Genomic DNA, 20,220 nt, shown 5'->3' on the forward strand with positions numbered 1-20,220 from the left:
GAGTCAAGCTTTAAATAGGAAAAATATCATTTTCAAAATGGTGGCATGTTCCTTTAAATGCAAGATGCATTTAGGTCCGCATCATAATAACAGTAAACTATTCTTCTAACCATCATTTGAGAGCTGTAGTGTAGTGAGTTATGGTGCGACCGTAATTGCTTTTGCGGAATGTACCACTGAAAAAAAACGAAAACCAAAAAAAAAAACGTTCAAGACGGGTTCGGCTACATAACAAATCATTCAGACAGGTTCTGTTGAGTGGATCAGTTGATTCAGGAAAATCATAGTTTTCTGTAAACTAGTCATTCATTTTTTTTTTTTCTCCTCTTGTCTCTTCCCTGTTCTGAGAAATGGCTGCAGTTCTTTCGCTGTCCATCAACAGTTGTCAAGAAACATCTCTTTTAAAAGAAAAACACTGTCGCTTTCTATCGACCTGCTTTTGATTGTTTTGACAGGGAGGTTCCAGCCCTTTAATTCCAAATGTTCTTTTAATTACCCGCGATCGGCAAACAACCAACGATGCCGATAATGAGATGAGACGTGTTAAGTCTGAAAACCAACAGTCGTGGTGAGAAGCGGCCCCGAGGGGCCAAATGAGGTACACTGCTGTCTGTCAGTATAATCCAGTCCCTCTGATAGGTGGCTTTATTGTGAAGGGAAATGGCGCTTTGTGACAGTGTTGTGAGAAAGAAATCATTACTGTTACACAAGAAAAGAAGAGAAAGAAAATGAGAGAGGGCGAGAGAGCGTCTGAAGGCTAAAGGTTACTCGAGAGAGGAACGAAGCTAATAAAGAATGAGAATTGGACGGATGAAAAGGAAGGTCAGTTAGACGATAAAGGTTCAGCCTCATTGTCTTGTCAGCTCCAAGCCTGTGGATTTCTAATCCAGACACAACCTTAATCCCAAACCTTGGCTGCACGTCAGAATCATTCTCACGCTTGTTATTTCTTGCCAACAGAACAGCTAGATTCTCACATTCATAGGACAAAAAAAAATTGCCATTATGTTGAAGCCGGCTACACAATGTCCCCATGTTTGCTAATGAAGTAGTTTTTGAGTTTTCTGAAAAAAAACACACTTTTATTCTATCTTAATGTTTTTATGTTTTATCACCACTTAAATTCGGATGCAACATTTTGGACAAAAAACTGCATTTTCATGAAAGTAGTGCATTTTTATCAAAGTACTGCATTTTCAACAACATGGTCAAAACATTGCATGATCTACATTTATGATCTGTATTCTCTGTTCCTTCCGTTTATGATGATTGCCTTTTTTCAAGACCTAGAAAGTCCCGTAACTCATTCAGGATATGTCCTAGGGCTTTCCATACCGTAATACACCTAGAAAACGGATTTCCTTACCGTAATACATCGACAAAACGGATTTCATTACCGTAATACACCTAGAAAATGGATTTCCTTACCATAATACATCGACAAAACGGATTTCCTTACCATAATACATCGACAAAACGGATTTCCTGACCGTAATACACCGACAAAACGGATTTCCTGACCGTAATACACCAACAAAACAATTTTCCTTACTATAATACACCTAGAAAATGGATGTCATTACCGTAATACACCTAGAAAACGGATTTCCTTACCACAATACACCGACAAAACAGATTTCCTTACCGTAATACACCTAGAAAATTGATGTCATTACTGTAATACACCTAGAAAACGGATTTCCTTACCATAATACACCACAAAACGGATTTCCTGACCGTAATACACCAAAAAACAATTTTCCTTACAGTAATACACCTAGAAAATTGATGTCATTACCGTAATACACCTAGAAAACGGATTTCCTTACCGTAATACACAGACAAAACAGATTTCATTACCGTAATACACCTAGAAAACGGATTTCCTTACTGTAATACACCGACAAAACGGATTTCCTGACCGTAATACACCAACAAAACAATTTTCCTTACAGTAATACACCTAGAAAATGGATGTCATTACCGTAATACACCTAGAAAATGGATTTCCTTACCGTAATACACCGACAAAACTAATTTCCTTACCGTAATACACATTTAGAAAATGGTTGTCTCTTAATTGACAAGATATCTCGACCGCAAGGAATCTGGGAAAGAGAGAGAGAGAGCAAAGATGGTTGGCTGGTTTTAGCTGGTCTCCCAACCTGACCAGTTAAAGATGTCTAAAAAAACTATAATTCTAGCTCTGATCAGCCTGCATGTCCAGCGAAATCCAACCAGCCATCTCAGGCGTTTGTTTTGTTTTCCCCAAAAGGGGTTGCTAGGGTGTTGCCGGCTGGCCTAAGTTTAGCAAGCCTAAGCCTCCGTGATCACCTCTCTCTGTATAACCAGCTTCTTTGAATATAAGCACATTGCATCCCCCGTTCTCCACCTGTTTCACAGTCCAGCTGCTTAGTAATAGCATGTGCAACACGCCAGACTTTAGTATGAGCAATAATAATAGCGATGATTGCCTTAGCAAGCAGCAGTAATTAATTAGTTCCTAGTTTTTTTCCCCCCCGAGAGATCCTAAAATGGGTTGAGAACAACGTAATTACAATATGCAGCGGTTTTTCTCCAGACCCAAAATAAATTATTACTCTCTAAAACAAGGGTGACTGGAGACGTACAGAACAGCCCTCCAACTCAGTGCATTGATTTGCATGTGTGAGAATGTAATTAATCTTGATGGGGCCTTAAGGCTCCGCTCGCCTCAATTCAGGTCAATTACTGCTCTGACATACAAGTATCGACTGCGGCACACACTTGAATAAAGTCGCACTCGCCAAGCAGAGATAGACCTTTACACAGCACCGCGCCGCGATCACTTGGCGTGCGTGTTTGGCCCCGAATAATCATATTATTACATTATCGGCCCCCGCATAACGGAGTTTCTTTCAACTCCCATTATGCAGTTGCGAGGATATCACGGTGTCACCAGCGGGGCGGCGGAATGCTTCCGTAACTGAAACGGTGATAATAGTCATCTGTTACTCCGTGTCAAAGGGGCCACGCCAGTTCAATTATTCATCCGGTGTGGCAGGACGTTTTTAATCATCCTGATTTTCTTCCTTTCATCAAAAAGGAGAATTCCGAAACGGATATGAATTATTAACAAAGATTTTTGAGATTCTGTTTGATGGACGTTAATTAAGATTAAAAGTTCAACATATTTTCCTCTCCTATAATCACGCGGTTTCCTTATAATGTTGCCTGGTATTTGAATTATCTCCTTTTTTCTTTTTTTTTTTCCCGACAGTCATGCGTTGTTATTGTTTGATAGGTCATATTAGAATAGGATTTTTCATCAAACAGTCATCTCGACTTTTCAGGCTCCCAGAGATAAGCTATCATAAATTCTCTTTTGTCAGAGATTATTGTCTGCAACACTGTCATCATTATTCAGTGTTTACCTTGGAATAACGAAGGAGAAATAATGAGAGAATAAAGGAGCGAGGAAAAACAACTGTTGTGAAATGTTAATGATGCGTCCTTGGGTGTGTTTGTTTTTTGTTGCCGGTGATGAGCTCTTTAGAGCCTGTTACGTTCCCTCAGAACAGAGACTTCCACATACGTGACTCGTGTGTAATTGATAGTGGCACCGTCTGCATTTCAAACCTGCCTCGTCAAAGTTAATCTGCCTCAGACAGCTGCATTAAAAAAAAAAAAAGTTGTGTCATGTGACCTTAACTGCGATGTACTTACATTTAAATCAATTGATACAATGCACTTATTATGGACACGCGTGCTCTTATTTTGTACTTGCATTCCAAATAAATGAATAAATGCATGCGTTTAATGACATCTGTAAGACATTTCTGTAATTATGTTTGAAATTGCAGCGTTGACCCATCCCTTATACCTTAACCTTAATCCTATTATTATTATTAATTTATGTACATTTATTATTTACATTTAAGTACATAGAAGTGAAGGTCACATATATATATATATATATATATATATATATATATATATATATATATATATATATATATATATATATATATATATATATATATTTATTTATTTATTTAATGTCTTGTCTTTTGAAACTAAGACGTTCACAAAAAAACTAATTATTTTTGAAGGTTGTTTCATGTTTTGTTTTATTTATTTATTTATTTTTTTTTTTTTTACTAGTCGTCCTTATCTTTAAGGTTACTTTTGATGCTTTCATACCGATATGATGTTGATCTTCTAAGAAAAAGTAAATAAAATAAATCAATTTTCCACTGGCATGATATTCAGCCTACAGTACCATTCTCATGACAATTATGTTATATGGATTTGTTTTACAACTTATGACATACAAAAATGGGTAAGTTGTGGTTAGCGTCAGGGACTTTATGATTGCATTTAGGTTTGTGTTCTCATGCTATATTTGAAAGAATGTTCAAGTACAAAATACAGATTACAGTTTGCTGTGTTGGACAGAATTTCTCTCTCTCTCTCTCTCTCTCTCTCTCTCTCTCTCTCTCTCTCTCTCTCTCTCTCTCTCTCTCTCTCTGTCTCTCTCTCTCTCTCTCTCTTTCTCTCTCTCTCTCTCTCTCTCTCTCTCTCTCTCTCTCTCTCTCTCTCTCTCTCTCTCTCTCTCTCTCTCTCTCTCTGTCTCTCTCTCTCTCTCTCTCTCTCTCTCTCTCTCTCTCTCTCTCTCTCTCTCTCTCTCTCTCTCTCTCTCTCTCTCTCTCTCTCTCTCTCTCTCTCTCTCTCTCTCTCTCTCTGTCTCTCTCTCTCTCTCTCTCTCTCTCTCTCTCTCTCTCTCTCTCTCTCTCTCTCTCTCTCTCTCTCTCTCTCTCTCTGTCTCTCTCTCTCTCTCTCTCTCTCTCTCTCTCTCTCTCTCTCTCTCTCTCTCTCTCTCTCTCTCTCTCTCTCTCTCTCTCTCTCTCTCTCTCTCTCTCTCTCTCTCTCTCTCTCTCTCTCTCTCTCTCTCTCTCTCTCTCTCTCTCTCTCTCTCTCTCTCTCTCTCTCTCTCTCTCTCTCTCTCTCTCTCTCTCTCTCTCTCTCTCTCTCTCTCTCTCTCTCTCTCTCTCTCTCTCTCTCTCTCTCTCTCTCTCTCTCTCTCTCTCTCTCTCTCTCTCTCTCTCTCTCTCTCTCTCTCTCTCTCTCTCTCTCTCTCTCTCTCTCTCTCTCTCTCTCTCTCTCTCTCTCTCTGTCTCTCTCTCTCTCTCTCTCTCTCTCTCTCTCTCTCTCTCTCTCTCTCTCTCTCTCTCTCTCTCTCTCTCTCTCTCTCTCTGTCTCTCTCTCTCTCTCTCTCTCTCTCTCTGTCTCTCTCTCTCTCTCTCTCTCTCTCTGTCTCTCTCTCTCTCTCTCTCTCTCTCTGTCTCTCTCTCTGTCTCTCTCTCTCTCTCTCTCTCTCTCTCTCTCTCTCTCTCTCTCTCTCTCTCTCTCTCTCTCTCTCTCTCTCTCTCTCTCTCTCTCTCTCTCTCTCTCTCTCTCTCTCTCTCTCTCTCTCTCTCTCTCTCTCTCTCTCTCTCTCACATTTAGAATGCACAATTGACACAATATATATTTTATGAACCGCTTGTCATTTGAAGGTTATTCGTAACACTTTGTAACATTCAGCAAACAAATACTCTGGTTTCTGAAGGTTGCTTTTCATTTAAATCAAATGGCGTTTAAATGGTAGGCAGCTTCTTACAATTTATTTAAAAAAACAGACTATTTAAGGAATTGTTTGATTTGAGTTCGAATGACTGCCCAATTTTTTTGAAGGTTACTTTAGGTTTTTGTGCATTGAAGTGAAACGAGTCTTTACTTATTATTACTAATTGTGTTATTAACTACACAATAATCAACTTTAAGGAAAGGTTTTTTGTGGCTCTACAGCGTCAGGCGGCGTCGTCTTATAACTTACAATGAGTCTTCTCATTTTTAAGGGCTACTTTGCACACATTTACAGCTGATTGATTGACGTTAATTCCGTAAAGACCAAGGAAAATGTGACTTTATTGAAAAGGTCGTTACAGCATCTCTGATCTCTGGTTATCTGAGGAACTGTCCGGTTAGTTTCCAGCATCGGGATCAGTGCTAAACACAGGCATGTTCTGTCTGCTTGAGCGGGTCGTGATCTTTCAATGTGCTGTGACACAAAGTCAGCAGAGAAGAAAATGGGGTTACATTGGGTTAATCATGTCCAATTTCTCTCATTGTGAGATATCCTTTCTCTGACCTGACTTTGGAGAAGGACTTTGTCTTCCCGATAGATCCGGTTTTAATATGGGGCTGTTCAAATGCTAACACTAACTGGTTCCCTTTTTTTTTTTTTGTGTGAGATATATGCATAGTTTGACCGACTCTGGATGGATTCTGAATGGATGACCTGAGTTTTGATTATTTTAATGGCAGTATTCTATATGTAGTTCTGTAAAGATACCTACACACTTGGTCACTTTACTGAAGTTGCATTCTTTTAAAGTGAACAAGCAGCGTTCACCAACGTGTGTGTGTGTGTGTGTGTGTGTGTGTGTGTGAGTGTGTGTGTGAGAGAGAGAGAGAGAAATCAGCTTTAATTCAAGGCCTTTATGGACTCACTGTTCCATATTATAAAAAAAGTGTTATTAAAAGTGTAAAAAATAACAAATATAATACATTTATTTGATAATACGTATTCGATTTTATTCGTTTGTTAATTTATTCCATTACAATAACTCTTTACAGAAACAGTCTTTACAGAAAATGTGTTAATGTTACTATATGCTTTGTGTATGTTGTGTATGTGTGTGTGTGTGTGTGTGTGTGTGTGTGTGTGTGAGAGAGAGAGAGCGAGAGAGAGAAATCAACTTTATTCCTATACCTTTATGGACTTTCTGTTCCATATTTACAAAAGTGTAATTACAAGTGTAATAAATAATAAACCTTACATTTATTTTTATAATGGATATTACTTAATTGATTAATTAATTAATGAATTCAATCGTTCATTCATTCATTCATATTTGTTTTTTTTTATTTATTTTTAATTTAGTAATAAATAAAAATTAATCCTATTAACTCTAAAACGATCATCAATAAATAATTAAATCATTACTGAAATTCATTCATGTTAATACAGTGCGTTGTGCCTCGTGTGTGTGTGTGTGTGTGTGTGTGTGTGTGTGTGTGTGTGTGAAAGTGTGTGTGTGAATGTGAGTGAGTGAGTGAGAGAGAGAGAGAGAGAGAAATTAACTTTATTCCAATACCTTTATGGACTCACTGTTCCATATTTACAAAAAGTGTAATTAGAAGCATAATAAATCATAAACCTAATACATTTATTTGGTAATGGATATTCATTTGTTGATGCATTCACTTGTTTGTTTGTGTAAATTTGTATATTTAATAATAAATCAAAATAAATCCCATTAACTCTAAAACAATTATTACAGAAAATGCATTAATGTTAATACAGTGCGTTGTGCGTGTGTGTGTGTGTGCGTGTGTGCAAGTGTGTGCGCGTGCATGCATGTGTGTGTTTGTGTGTGCGTGCGTGCATGTGTGTGTGTGCGTGCGTGTGTGTGTGTGTGTGTGCATGCGTGTGTGTGTGTGTGTGTGTGTGCGCGTGCATGCATGTGTGTGTGTGTGTGTGCGCGTGCATGTGTGTGTGCGCGTTCGATGAACGTTTGCGACTGCTGTGAAACCTGCAGAAATCCACTGTTTCTATTCAAAGTCTAGCTTGCTGAAGTGACTGATGTGAATTAGCAAATCAGAGCTCTCCGTTTCCTCCTTAGTATTTCACTTAATGAGCCCGCATAACTGCGTTTCTCCGGCTTCATCGGTGTTGCTGAGAAAACAGATATGCTTTGACAAGTTTTCAACCGAGGGACGTTTTCCTGACAATCCGGGGGAATATAACTTCTGCCTGGTAATTACAACGGCAGCTGTTGAAATGTATTTACATGCCATTAAAACGGCTTCCGTCGGAAGTGTGGCAGAAGTCCGTACGATGTCTCTTTCTTGCGTCCCGTCCCCCTGCGCAGTCAGAGATGTCCGTGTGCAGTGACCGTATGAGAGAGAGCCGGTGTCCAGGGGCCTGTGAAGAACGTCCCAATGTCGCGCCGTCCGGAAAAACGGGAGGAAACATTTGTGAAGCGGCTCTTCATGCGTTTCCTCACTACGGCTGTCAGGGCTGTCCGCTCTGTTAAGAAAGGTCTGGTTAAAAAAAAAAAAAAAGATGGTCTAACTTATGCTATCTTTGTCTCTTGGTTATGAATCGCGCACCTGCCAGCTGAACATTCATCAGCTGATTACAGATTGAGAGAAATTATGAACTGTAAGTGCACTTTTCTGGTCTCTGAACGCTGATAATTATGACATGCCATGCATCTAACAAGTAATAAAAATTCTATTTTTAAAGAAAATGTATCACTTATTAATATTCATTTGTTTGTTTGTTTGTTTATTGCACTGTACCGCAGATTAACGCAGATTAATCTATTTATGATGAGGAAATAATAATGACATTTATATAATGCATACAGTTGAAAATGTAATAAATTTGAACGGTAAACAACCCATCCCGAGTTGTATTATATTGCACATTTTATATGCCAAAAAAAATATATTATATTAATTAGGCATTTACTATATTAACTAATTAAATAAAAATAACTGTAAAAAAGTATTCCTAGTATTTCGTAATTAATATATATAATTAATTAATTAATAATATTAATAATATTTTTAATGAATGCATATGTTTTTATTTTATTTTTAATGAATGAATGAAATAAGACCTCCGAATGGTTTGCGGCATACACCCTCCAACTACGTTTCTTTGTTCGTTTTCTTGTTTCAGCATAATGTGTTGATAACTTCCTGACTTGCCAGAAAATAAAAAAAATAAAAATCCTCAAATGTGCAAAGATAAGCACATTTTGCGTAATCAATTATTCAATTTTCCTCCTCTTCCTGAACCGAGAACAAAAGATTGTCCTCTGGTTTTCTTTTTGTTCTGCTGTAATTATATGATGACCTTCTGTGTCACGTTCATAAGCTGCTGAATGCGGCTCAAGGTCCCGATGTCAAGAGCCGGCCAGATAGTCAAGATGTACCCCCTTTATTGCTTGGCTGTGTTAAATGTCAAGAAGCGGCCACAAAACCCATTATGTTCCCCATTCTGCATTAATGTGTGTCTTTTAATGAGCACATAAATTCATACGTTAGCGTGGGCCTAAGGGAGAGCCATCGCCATCTGCCATATGCTTGCTTACGCTAGGTGGCGAACTTCGTGTGTTTGCAGAAAGGCCGCTTCTGTTCCTGAAGTGTACTGGATACAGCAGTGAGGGGATTCGGACCCTCGACGGGAAGCTTTGTCGAGGAGCCTCGCATACATCTTCAGGGTAAAGCGGCTGTTTATGCGTCCATACAGCTGTTGGTGTGAAGCCATGCGGATCTCGCCGGTCCCTGCTGAGATGAAACCACCGTATTCACATGTTCTGAAGAACATTCGGTCTTCTGTCTGTTGAAGAGCTGAAGGGCCTCGCAGATTTGCCATATGGACTCGCTCGTGGATAAGGATATAGTTTCAGGATGCAGTTCTTCCAATCCTGTATGAGTTTCTTTTCTTCAGAACGTATTTTGAAGAACGTCTGGAGCAGAACGGTTGCGGTTGAGTCTCATTCATTAAAATCGATCGGTTTATATATTTGTTCATTTGTTTGGTACTTGATTTGTTAGTATATTTCCTTTTTTTGTGCTTCGTGAATATGTCGGAACGCAACGTTCGGTTAGCGATGCGCCAAAGACTACGGTTTTCGCAGGATTTCGATTTTTCTTGCACCCTCAGATTCCACGTCTTCAAACAGCTGCATTTCTGCCGAACGCTATCCAATCCTAGCAAGCTCATTTGTTCATGTATAAATCGCAAACAAACACGAAGATAAATATGGTCATAAATAAATAAACGCCCCTCATGGATGGCTTTGTGGTCCAATCAAACAAACGTATATACCGCATAAAGCAGATGACGACGCCTATGCAAAATAAAGTTTGTTTGTGGCATTTCTTTTTTTTTACGCAATAATAATCAGATAATCAAATTCGGCAGCGTTCTTCGATTCAAAGGGTCGTTTCATATCTAATCCTTTTCATTCTTTGAATTTGTGATCAAAAGGGCTTTGATAATTGGCTAATCATTTTCGAAGATGAAAGACATTTCTAAGCTTGCGATGCTGATTTGCATGTTCTACACCGTCATTCGCCACATAAATATAATAAAAAATCTTAATATGAAGGGCTTTATAGGTGAAATGCGGAACCTTTTTGATGTAACGGTGTGCGGGAAGACGCCTCAGTCTTCTACGTGTGCAGGTGAATGCAGCTAATGAAAGAGAGCTGCAGACATGGGAGGACTGAGTGAAAAGTATATCTTTTTTTCTTCTCCTGTTGTTATGTTGCGCGTTAGCAACATATCAATGCAGTGCTGCCCCTCGCTGGTTTGCAAGGTCATGGCTTCCTTTGTGGCTACTTGAATATTTTAAGTCAGCGTCACTCAAAAAGTAAGTAAACTGTGTTATTTGCCTTTCATTAAAACACTGCAACCCAAACGAAACGAAAACTTTAATTTAGCCCTGACTATAATATATTTGGAGTGTATCATAAAAGTGTTTTTTTTTTTTTTTACTTGGGCCTGTAAGTAGCAACTCTATATACCGAGAAAACCTTTCAGAACACATTAGCAGCAGCAGAGAAACACCCCGACGACCGTCTACAGCAAGTCTTCAGTGAATGTAAACACCCTGCATTTATGTTTGGTGCCATAGGCAGCATCACTTTTAGGGAAAAGCGTTAAGCGAAGCTGTTATGGTGCAATTTGTGATCGGAGCGTCCTTCCCCAGGCAGCCGGGGCGACTCCAGCTCTGATTTGTAAGTATCTCAGCGGAGCCCCGCTCGTAGCTTCATGCCCGCTGAACATCCCTCTTTTGCTAGTCTGATGTAGTGGTGCATGTCATCGAACATTTGAGTGGATCCTCCAGTGATGGCGGAGTCACGGAGCTGTGTCAGGAAGTAGAGGATCCATCCGCACTGCTCGTGTGACAGATTAAGATGGCAATCCTGGAATTTGCCGCCTTTTCAGCGTCTGTCTCCCTGCGGAGATCGGACATGATAGAATAATTCTGCTCCATGTTTCTTCAGCTGGGGGCTACTCCAGCGTATTTCAAGCCCCCATGAAATGGCTCAAGAAGATGTTACAGCAGCGCATGTTGATCCGATTAGTTTAATATGAGTAATAAATATTTTATTATTGTTATTTATTTATTTTAATACATTCTTTTAGTTTTTCTCTGGAAGTAAAAAAACACAATATATTTAAATTGTGTCATATCCTGTTTGTGTACTATACTTACCCTATATATATATATATATATATATATATATATATATATATATATATATATATATATATAGTATATACACACACACACATACACACACACACACACACACACACACACACACACACACACACATATATATATATATATATATATATATATATATATATATATATATATATATACATATACAAATGTTAATTCATGTGCATTAATAATATATAGCCTAATATTGACCTAAAAATAGAAATAATAAACATATATCAACTTTAAATGTTATAAATTAATTTAATGTAATTTTTACTGTAATTTAATAAGCCGCCATGTATTTGGTCAGCATGGCATGGCTAAAACCTTTCAAAATCTGCAAACAATACTAGGAGATTACTGGGAGATCACATTAGACCAGGTCGCTTTAAATAGTTCTTTTTTCCTTTAACCACATTCGTTAGAAAGAGCTCATCTCACCCTACCTGCATATATACAGTTGTATTGTAACCAGAGGTGTCAAACGTTGCAAATTACAGTTATTTGCATAAACAAACGCACTACTAAACTGATCCTTACATGCGTTACATGATCCAGTCTGAATTTCCTGCTCACAGCAGCTGTGCTCTTTTCCAGGAACTTCCCTCCCCTCTGTTCTCTGCTCTCGGCAAAAATGCGATACTGACGAGCATCTACTCTTGAAGTGTCGCTCCGAATCACTCAGATCCAAGAAACGCTTTTCCGTTTAGCTTTACAAGCTCTGAAAACAAATAGGAAAGTACATTCCACCCCCATCCGAAACGCTTCTCCACCCCAAAGTTCATCTTATGGACAGATTGAGATAACCTCAAGGGCAACCGCAGGGTGCTGTGATGCCGTTTGATGGAATGAAAAAACGACTTCTTAGCTCGCACTCTGTTTGTCTTTAAGATGGAGAACAAATGCAGACAAGCAGAGAGCATCCAGATGATAAGTGGCTCTGACACTCTCAGCTGCAACACGGCTTTGTTTGTATTTTCAAACAAGGCCTATGGCAGCTTAACCATATACAGTACAGCAATGATGTGGTTTTTTGTTTGCTTTTTTCTCACGGGGTTTCTACGCAGGGTTTTCAAATGACTTTAGGTGAAACCGTGGGAATTGTATCAAGCCCCCAATGCACCCTTTTTATCAAATGCCATCTGTTTGTAGAATTAAAAATAGAGCATTTAAAATTTTAATCGTGGGATAGTTTATCAGTAGACGATCATTTTTTACTAACTGTAATAATCAGTCGCTGACGACATATAATTCAATGTGACTATATGCCGGTCATATTTAACCTCCTATTTTTGTAGCGCTGTCACATCGAATATTAGTATCCATCGGATATTAGTATAATCCAACAATCCCTTTTTTTCTATATACACTTCTCAGAAATAATAAAAAAGAAAGAAAGAAACACTTTTTAATTAGAGTATGGCTCAAATCAGTTAAACCTTTGACATCGATCTGGTCGGTTACGTATAAGAGGAGGTTGTTAATCAGTTTCAGCTGCTTTTGTTTGTTGATGAAATTAACAACGACCCCCAAAACAGGCTTTTCTGACTGTTTTTCCCTAGTTTTGCATTTGGCTAGGGTCAGTGTCACTCTGGTAGTGTTGGGCACACCTCTCCTACAGGATGCAGCCCATCTCCTCCAGGATGGCATATCAGTACATGCCATTGCCTGAATGTTTGCTGTGTCATGAGGAGATTCCAGGAGACAGACAGTTACTCTACGGGCAGCAGAAAGAACCCATCAGCAGGACCGGTTTCTGCTCCTTTGTGCGGGGAGGAACATGATAAACACTGCCAGAACAAATGACCTCCAGCAGGCCACTGGTGTGAATGTCTCTGACCAAACAATCAGAAACAGACTTTTAGTGGGCCCTGTGCTTTTCCGGAATTGGCTGGTCGGACACGGATGCCCTGTGTTGTTCATAGATGACAACAGGTTCATCCTGAGCACATTTCACAGACAGTGAAAAGGACTGGAGAAGCCATGGAGAACATTATTCTGCCTGAAACATTGTTCTGTGTGACTGGTTTGGTGGTGGGTCAGTGATGATCTATCCATGGAGGGACACATGGATACAGGCTAGATGAGGGGTCACCAAACTTGATCACGGAGGGCCGGTGACCCGCAGAGTTTAGCTTCAACTTGCCTCAACATATCTGCCTTGAAGTTTCAGGTGTGTTTAATCGGCCCAGGTGCTAATGTTGCATTCCAAGCAGGTTTTTGAGTTCGTAAGTCACGACTTTATAGCGTTCTAGATGAGTCGTGGCAAACTGCCTGAGCACAAGAAATTGTGGTAGCTAGATGTAAACAAACCAGCGTGGCTGACCGTATTGGGATTATGCTCATTTACAATAATTTCTACCGCCAAAGGTACCACTTGTATAAACACTGCATCTGTAGAGGTTGCCATTGCTGTTTTGGGGGTTATGTGACGTACCGGGAGTACATCAATCTAGTACGAGTTCACGGGTGGGAAGTCACGGGTTTGACTGCCATTCCAGTGCACTTTCATGGTTGGAAGGTTGGAAAAACGCAGGTTACGGGTTGCCTGGAATACAGCACCAGACCGTGTCTGGTAACCCCTGAGCTAGACAATGGTACCCTGACTGCTATTAGGTATCAAGATGAAGTCCTTGGACCCATTGTCAGACCCTGCACTATTGCGGAGGGTCCTGGTTTCTTTGTGGTGTAGGACAATGACTGGCCTCATGTGGCGAGAGCATGCAGGCAGTTCTTGGGTGATGAAGGAATTGATAGCATTGAATCTCCTGACCCAAATGCAATAGAACACCACTGGGACATTATGTTACGAATTCAGACCTTTGTAGGTTGACAATTGTCATTTCCATCAAACAATGTGATGTCCTTTTGTTCCTAACACATTGCCCAGTTGAGTACCAGTATAGATATCCAGCATGGTATTACTTTCTCCATTGAGATCTTTTTGAGTGTTTGCGCAGTGTATCTATTTTTTTATTACACATCTCTCTGGAATACTTCAGGCTACTAATCATTTATTTTCAGGGAAAATGAAAGGCTGACTGTCCATTGTACCTTACGTATATAATTATTTCATCAGAAATAAATGCACTTATGTTGTAGTTGTGGCATCCAACATGGGCTGAATCTGCCAAACCTTGATCCCTAGGTATTTCTCTACCTTTCTATCCGAGGAATATTAAAAGATGGAAAGACTGATAAAAAAATGATAAGAAAAAAAATCTCAAGCACCCCAGAGCTCTCATGAAGAGCTCAAAGCTAAAAGGTCTGTTACCTCTTCACTTTGCTGGAATGTTGTGGGACTGAGAGCTTTTGTATTTAAGTCTTAAATAAAGTGAGGTCAGCAGTTGTGGATTACATTCAAACTGTTTTCCATTTGGTGTGAAACGGTATGAGCTGTAGTCATTAATCTTGAGCAGTTTGTTTTTCTGTACTCCAAAACCATTTGAAAATCAAACACGCTTTCAGAGCCTGGCGATTCTTCAATCAGGGACGCATTTGATAACTAGAAATCTTGGAAAATGAGTCTTTTCAGACCGTTCTAAATGCGCGGCTCAGATCAGCCAAGTCTACTTTTATGTATTCGGTGTCATTTTGGGGATTTGGGATTTTGTGAGTGCTGGTAATGATGTTTCTCGCTTTCTGCTATAATATATAAGAATACGCTGTGTAAATTAAAATCACGAATTATTTGAAATAACATAATACATGTTAATGGTATGGAAGTGCAACAAATGTGTATACTGTTTTTGCCAATATGAAATTACGCAATATGAATCGTGCTGTATTTATGACATATTGTGATACAGTATTTAATGCATTCTGTAAAAATAAAAGTGCATAGAAATGTGAGAATGGAATATTTCAGTGTTAAGTAATTAATAGTCTTTTTTAATAATTTAATACGAAAATTACAGGAACATTTTTTTTTTTAAATCTGGCACCCCAGTTTGTGAAATATTTCAGTTTTTTTGACAATGGAAAATTACTTTTTTTTTTTACTCTACAGTTGTACAGTATAAAATCATAAAACATGGAAACTCAACACGGATATAATAAAACCCAACAAGAAAAAAATTACCTAAGAGAATCTTAAGAGACAGAATATGAAAACAATGCTAGCTGAGAAGAACTGCTATAACTATTCGACTTGTATATATCCAGGGCTCTCATAGGAAGTGCTGCTGATTTTGTTTTGTCTTGTGCAGCTTCAGAAACATGATCGGGAAAATGAGGATGTTCCTTCCAAATGGAGATCAGAAGAGGAGATGGCGAAAGAAGCGACAGAATTACACAACCTCTTCAACTAGCTTCTTTAGGTAATTATGTGTTATAAAGTAGAAGTTGACTTAAAATTGCATTTTGCAATTACCATTAACTATAGTTGGGGAAAAAAGATAATGTTTATTCATAAAAGAGTCCAAAATGCATGAGCTCACAGGTGCAGTTGTGCAAAAAAAAAAAAAAAAAAAAAAAATTGACAACATCCCACCAACAGGAAACAGTCCCTCAATACACCAGGGGCTGATTTCTTGTTATATTCACCAGATGGATTTAAAAAAATAATAATTATTCACCAGATGAAGTTGGAGATGCAATATATGTTCACGGTGGTCTAAAGTGGCGTGTTTCCATACTTATCTTTTCCTTGGCATGTGCTCACTTTAATTTAGGACGCTTATGTCTTCAAAATAAAATATGCATTAAAACTGAATGAAAAAATGATGTATTTTGCACTTTTATAAACCAGGGGCCTCATTTATAAAGTGTGTGCATGCACAGATTTGATCTTAGAGTGTATGCTTAAAAAAAAAAAAAAAAAAAAAAAAAAACTGCCTTTGACATGGAAAAGTAGAGTCAGGGTCTGAGCAGTTGTTCCAATTTTTTTGAAAAGTTTTTGAAGCTTGCCGTTTTGATAAAAGGATTTGGAGGATAACTGGTGATCTTTTCTATTGTATGTTAATGACCTAAAAAAAAAAAAAAAGTTGTTTACAAGGCCATTCAGTTGCACACAAGTCCAAGAGCATGTGCGATTTATTCCCTTCATATGAATTTTCTGTAACAGATTTTGCAGAGTTCGATATATTAAAATATTCTTTTTTTTTCAGTTGGATATGGAGGACATCAACAAGTTGCAGATGGAAGACATCGAGAAGTTCTTATCTACCTTGAGCGTCTATTCAAATAAAAAAAATAGTTTATTTCTGTGTTGTGTTTTTTTCCCCTTCTTCTATAAGAAGAGTTCTGAGAAGCGATGTGTACTCTGATTGGCCGGCTATCCAGTGCATTGTGATTGGCTGAGAAGCGTGTGATGGAAATGTTACACCTCATACCATAATGCGATGCCGTGTCCCGGATCGATGATCCAAAAACAATAAAACCCCTCATAAACGAGGCATTTGTTGCATCTAGTGGGGACATACGCATCAAACTGAAATCCATGCATACGGTATTGGACATGACAGGTTTTCTGGTATGCAAAACAAGTACTTTAAAGGAATTCCTTCGCTACTGTGGCAGCAAACGGAAATTCGAAGCATTCTACAGGAAGTCACTAGCCACAATGGCGCCCTCCATGGAGAAGCGATGAAAAAAGCCTATAGAAACAGCCTTTGTGCACAGCCGTGCTGCTCTCCTCCCAGAGAAAGAAAAGCTTGAAATCATATAACCCCTTCAAAGAAGTAAACAAGCTCTTACTTTAAAGTGTTTAGCTGGTTGTATTAGTACATTTCTATACAACCACAAGCCCTTTGTCGCTGAGGCATTATCAGCCTCTTTCTGTAAACAGGCCAAAATACGATTTGACGCAAAGGTCAAGCTGCAGTGTATGAATAGTATACTGTCTGCTATTCTGTAAATTCAATTTGAACCAATTTAGTGCTTGTGAGCACACATTGGTAAACGGAAAACACCGAAGCGCTCTGCCGGCGCGAGTCCCGAGCTTTCACGGATGTCTCCACGGCTAACGAAACAACAGAAGTTCAACACAGATTTAGGTCTCGATGCGTGAGAAACTGCTTTTAATGCAGTCTATTTATGCAAATATTGAAAGCTGACATGGCAAGCCGAAGTAACCTTAATGGAGTACCTGGAATAATCGTTGAAAATCAACAGAGATGTTACCTTCGTGACAAATAAGTATTTATTGTTGGATTGTGACATTAGTTACCCTACCCGCAGTCCCGGCGCTGGAAACTATTATGAGTTTTATTATTTTATCAATGTGGAAATAAAACGGTCTTGACTGGCCCTTTAACTCATCTGGAAAAGGAAATACAATTCTGACAGGGTAATGTGTGCAGCCCATAGCCTTTTTAGAGTAATCAAGTTGTAAAAAGGCCCATGAATTTTAAACAATATCATTATCCACAAGGGATTCCTTTAAGAAACGCGTATAACAGTTTGAACGGAGGAGGAACCTATCACAACGTCCAGAACAGATTTAAAAATTCACCTAGTTTAACAGCAACAGTAAATGCACGCATTAACTATGAAGTTTCTCGCCAATATTTCAACGTAAAGAGACTGCTCCACTAAAACTGTCGGTTATGCTGGCTGTAACTGGTTTAAAGTGGTCTCTCTGCCTGGTCAAGCTGGTATTTAACTGGTGCTCAAAACCCCCTCAAATTAAACAAACAGCACCAAACTGATCGGCTAATACTGGCTTTATAAGTGCTACCAAAACATTACAAACATCAGTTGGGGCAAAATTCCTCGCAGTGTACATAAGTACCAGCAAACTTGACAAATTGAAAATTCCGACCTCGATTGCAAGTTATAGCGTTTCATAGGCTTGTCATTTAATAATGTTTTTAATTGAGTCAGCTTGAGGTTATGTCAGAATGTTATCATATGAAAACCTCATTTGTTCAGAGACCATTTGTTATTTCAGGTCCTTTCAGAGACTATTTATTTGCTATACAATGCAAGGTATAACGAAAGGATGGAAGTATGTTGCAGGAAGCATTTCAGCTGAGGTCCTCAAAGATGAAACAGCCTTATAACGTCTCTTCAAGAGACTTTTCTCTGATCCTTTTTACAAGGTTTTGCAGGCCTTTACCCACAGTCCCACACAGAATGAGATATTCATCAAACATTTCCTTCAGCGGTTTTCTTCAAAATCTATCCTTTTGAATCCCATTCCCATCTTCTCAAACATCCGGGCTGAAAGTGTGAAAGAGTGACTGGGCTTGACTTGAGCGCAGAGCAGAAGGCTTTTTTGGAGTTGCATCTAGCGTGCTAACTGCTAAACGTGTGCAGGTTTGATTTCAGATCCGTGATTTCCTGTGATTATTATTTTATTAAAGGCTCTAAAATAAGCATAAAAAGCAAAGCTTTTACTAAGAATGTTAGCACTATATCTGGTAATTCCAGTGCGTTAGCTGTGACGTTGCTGAAAAATACATGTCATGCAGCAGATGGTGGGTTAGCAATGCTATCTCATGACCAATTCGTATGTGTTTTACGAGGTGGATAATTTGCACGAATTTGTACGATTTTGCAAGATTTGTCGACACCCCAATGAAGAGTAGGCTTAGGTTTAGTGTTACATTTCAGTGCAGTAAGTGTTAAACTCATAAAAAGCCAAGTACATGCCCTCTTTTTGAAATGGAAGGGGGTTAAATTTTGCATGGGTGTCACCTGTGATATATCAGCGTCACCTAATGTTCAGTTGTGCAATGCTGCATTGAGATAATAAAGCTCATTTTGTGTGTGGTGCAGGAATATATTACCAACATCATTTGCCGCTAATGGACTCTCTGCAGAGCCGCTCGCTGGTTTAGGTAAATGGATGGTGTGTGTCGTTATTTGTGCTTTGGGAGGAGTGGAGAGGATCAGGGGGTGATGTTCCCTCCTCTGCGCCCCCTGTTTTAATCATTAACGTCGTCATTTTGCAGATGGGAATGTAATGGCTTGGAGGTGGCGGGGTGGAGGAACACATACCCATTAACGCCCTTTCTGAACAAGCGGTCGCCTTAGCAGGCTAGTTAAAGTGCTTCATACCATCAGAGCGAGAATAGAGAAGGTCTTAGGGCAGCGATACACTGTCATTTCTCAATGGGAAAAAACGTCTGGGAAGAACGATCCTTAGTTTTTCTTTGATTTGCCTTTAAGTTGTTACATGGCCAGAAATTAAATGGGACACTTTGAATGTCTCATTCATTAAATTGCACTTTTAGAGGACGCTTTCTGCCTCTACTGCAGTGGAAGTCTTACAGTGACAATATTCATGGTAAAAATAAAGAAAACTCTTCTAAACGTGCATCGAAAAACATTTTTTGTTTTCTTTGCGCACAATAAAAAAGTATTCATAAAGCTTCGTAACATCGCAGGCGAATGACTGATGCCACAAAAACTATTTTAATGCTATCCTTACTAACTACATTCCAGTTGTGTTGCTGTCTGTACAGCGCCAGAAAGTTCTTGGATTTCATCAAAAATATCTTAATCTTGTGTTCTGAAGATGAATGAAGGTCTAACGGGTTTGGAAAGACACGAGGGTGAGTAATTAATTACAGAACTAACCCTTTAATATTCCCAGATATCACGTGGTTTTGTTCAATGTTGTTTTAAATTTATTTAAGTTAACATGTTTATCTTTTCACAAAATATCATTTTATATGCATATTTGTCATTTTAGTGGATTTGACAAAAATGCCATTCAATTTTCGTCTACAAAAACAGCATTTTACTTCAAGATTTAACGAAGCATGCATTTTAAAAGAACCAAGCCAGTCAAGCCAGTTTGGTCAGTTAAACTTTTACATACATTTCAGCATTTCTGTAGTAGACATACAACGTGTAATATTAAAATCGATTTTACTATGATGAGAGAAGCAGCTGCCATGGCAACCAGATACATTGCAAGCAAATTACT

The 20,220-nt window shown here is 38.8% G+C and overlaps 1 protein-coding gene across 4 annotated transcripts in view; it reads left to right on the forward strand.

Moving 5' to 3' along the window:
- The window catches only part of fhit (fragile histidine triad diadenosine triphosphatase), a 236,996-nt gene extending 220,453 nt beyond the window's left edge, over positions 1-16,543 (forward strand). For all 4 annotated transcript variants that reach the window (XM_043251385.1, XM_043251384.1, XM_043251383.1 and 1 more), the window contains 2 exons: positions 15,551-15,661; positions 16,451-16,543. In XM_043251385.1, the coding sequence (XP_043107320.1) occupies positions 15,551-15,652 (102 nt within the window). In that variant the 3' untranslated portion in view covers positions 15,653-15,661; positions 16,451-16,543. The remainder of the gene's footprint in view (positions 1-15,550; positions 15,662-16,450) is intronic.
- The last annotated feature ends 3,677 nt before the right edge of the window (positions 16,544-20,220 follow it).

This window comes from Puntigrus tetrazona, chromosome 11 (genome assembly GCF_018831695.1).
Source record: "Puntigrus tetrazona isolate hp1 chromosome 11, ASM1883169v1, whole genome shotgun sequence".
NCBI classification, from domain to species: domain Eukaryota; kingdom Metazoa; phylum Chordata; class Actinopteri; order Cypriniformes; family Cyprinidae; genus Puntigrus; species Puntigrus tetrazona.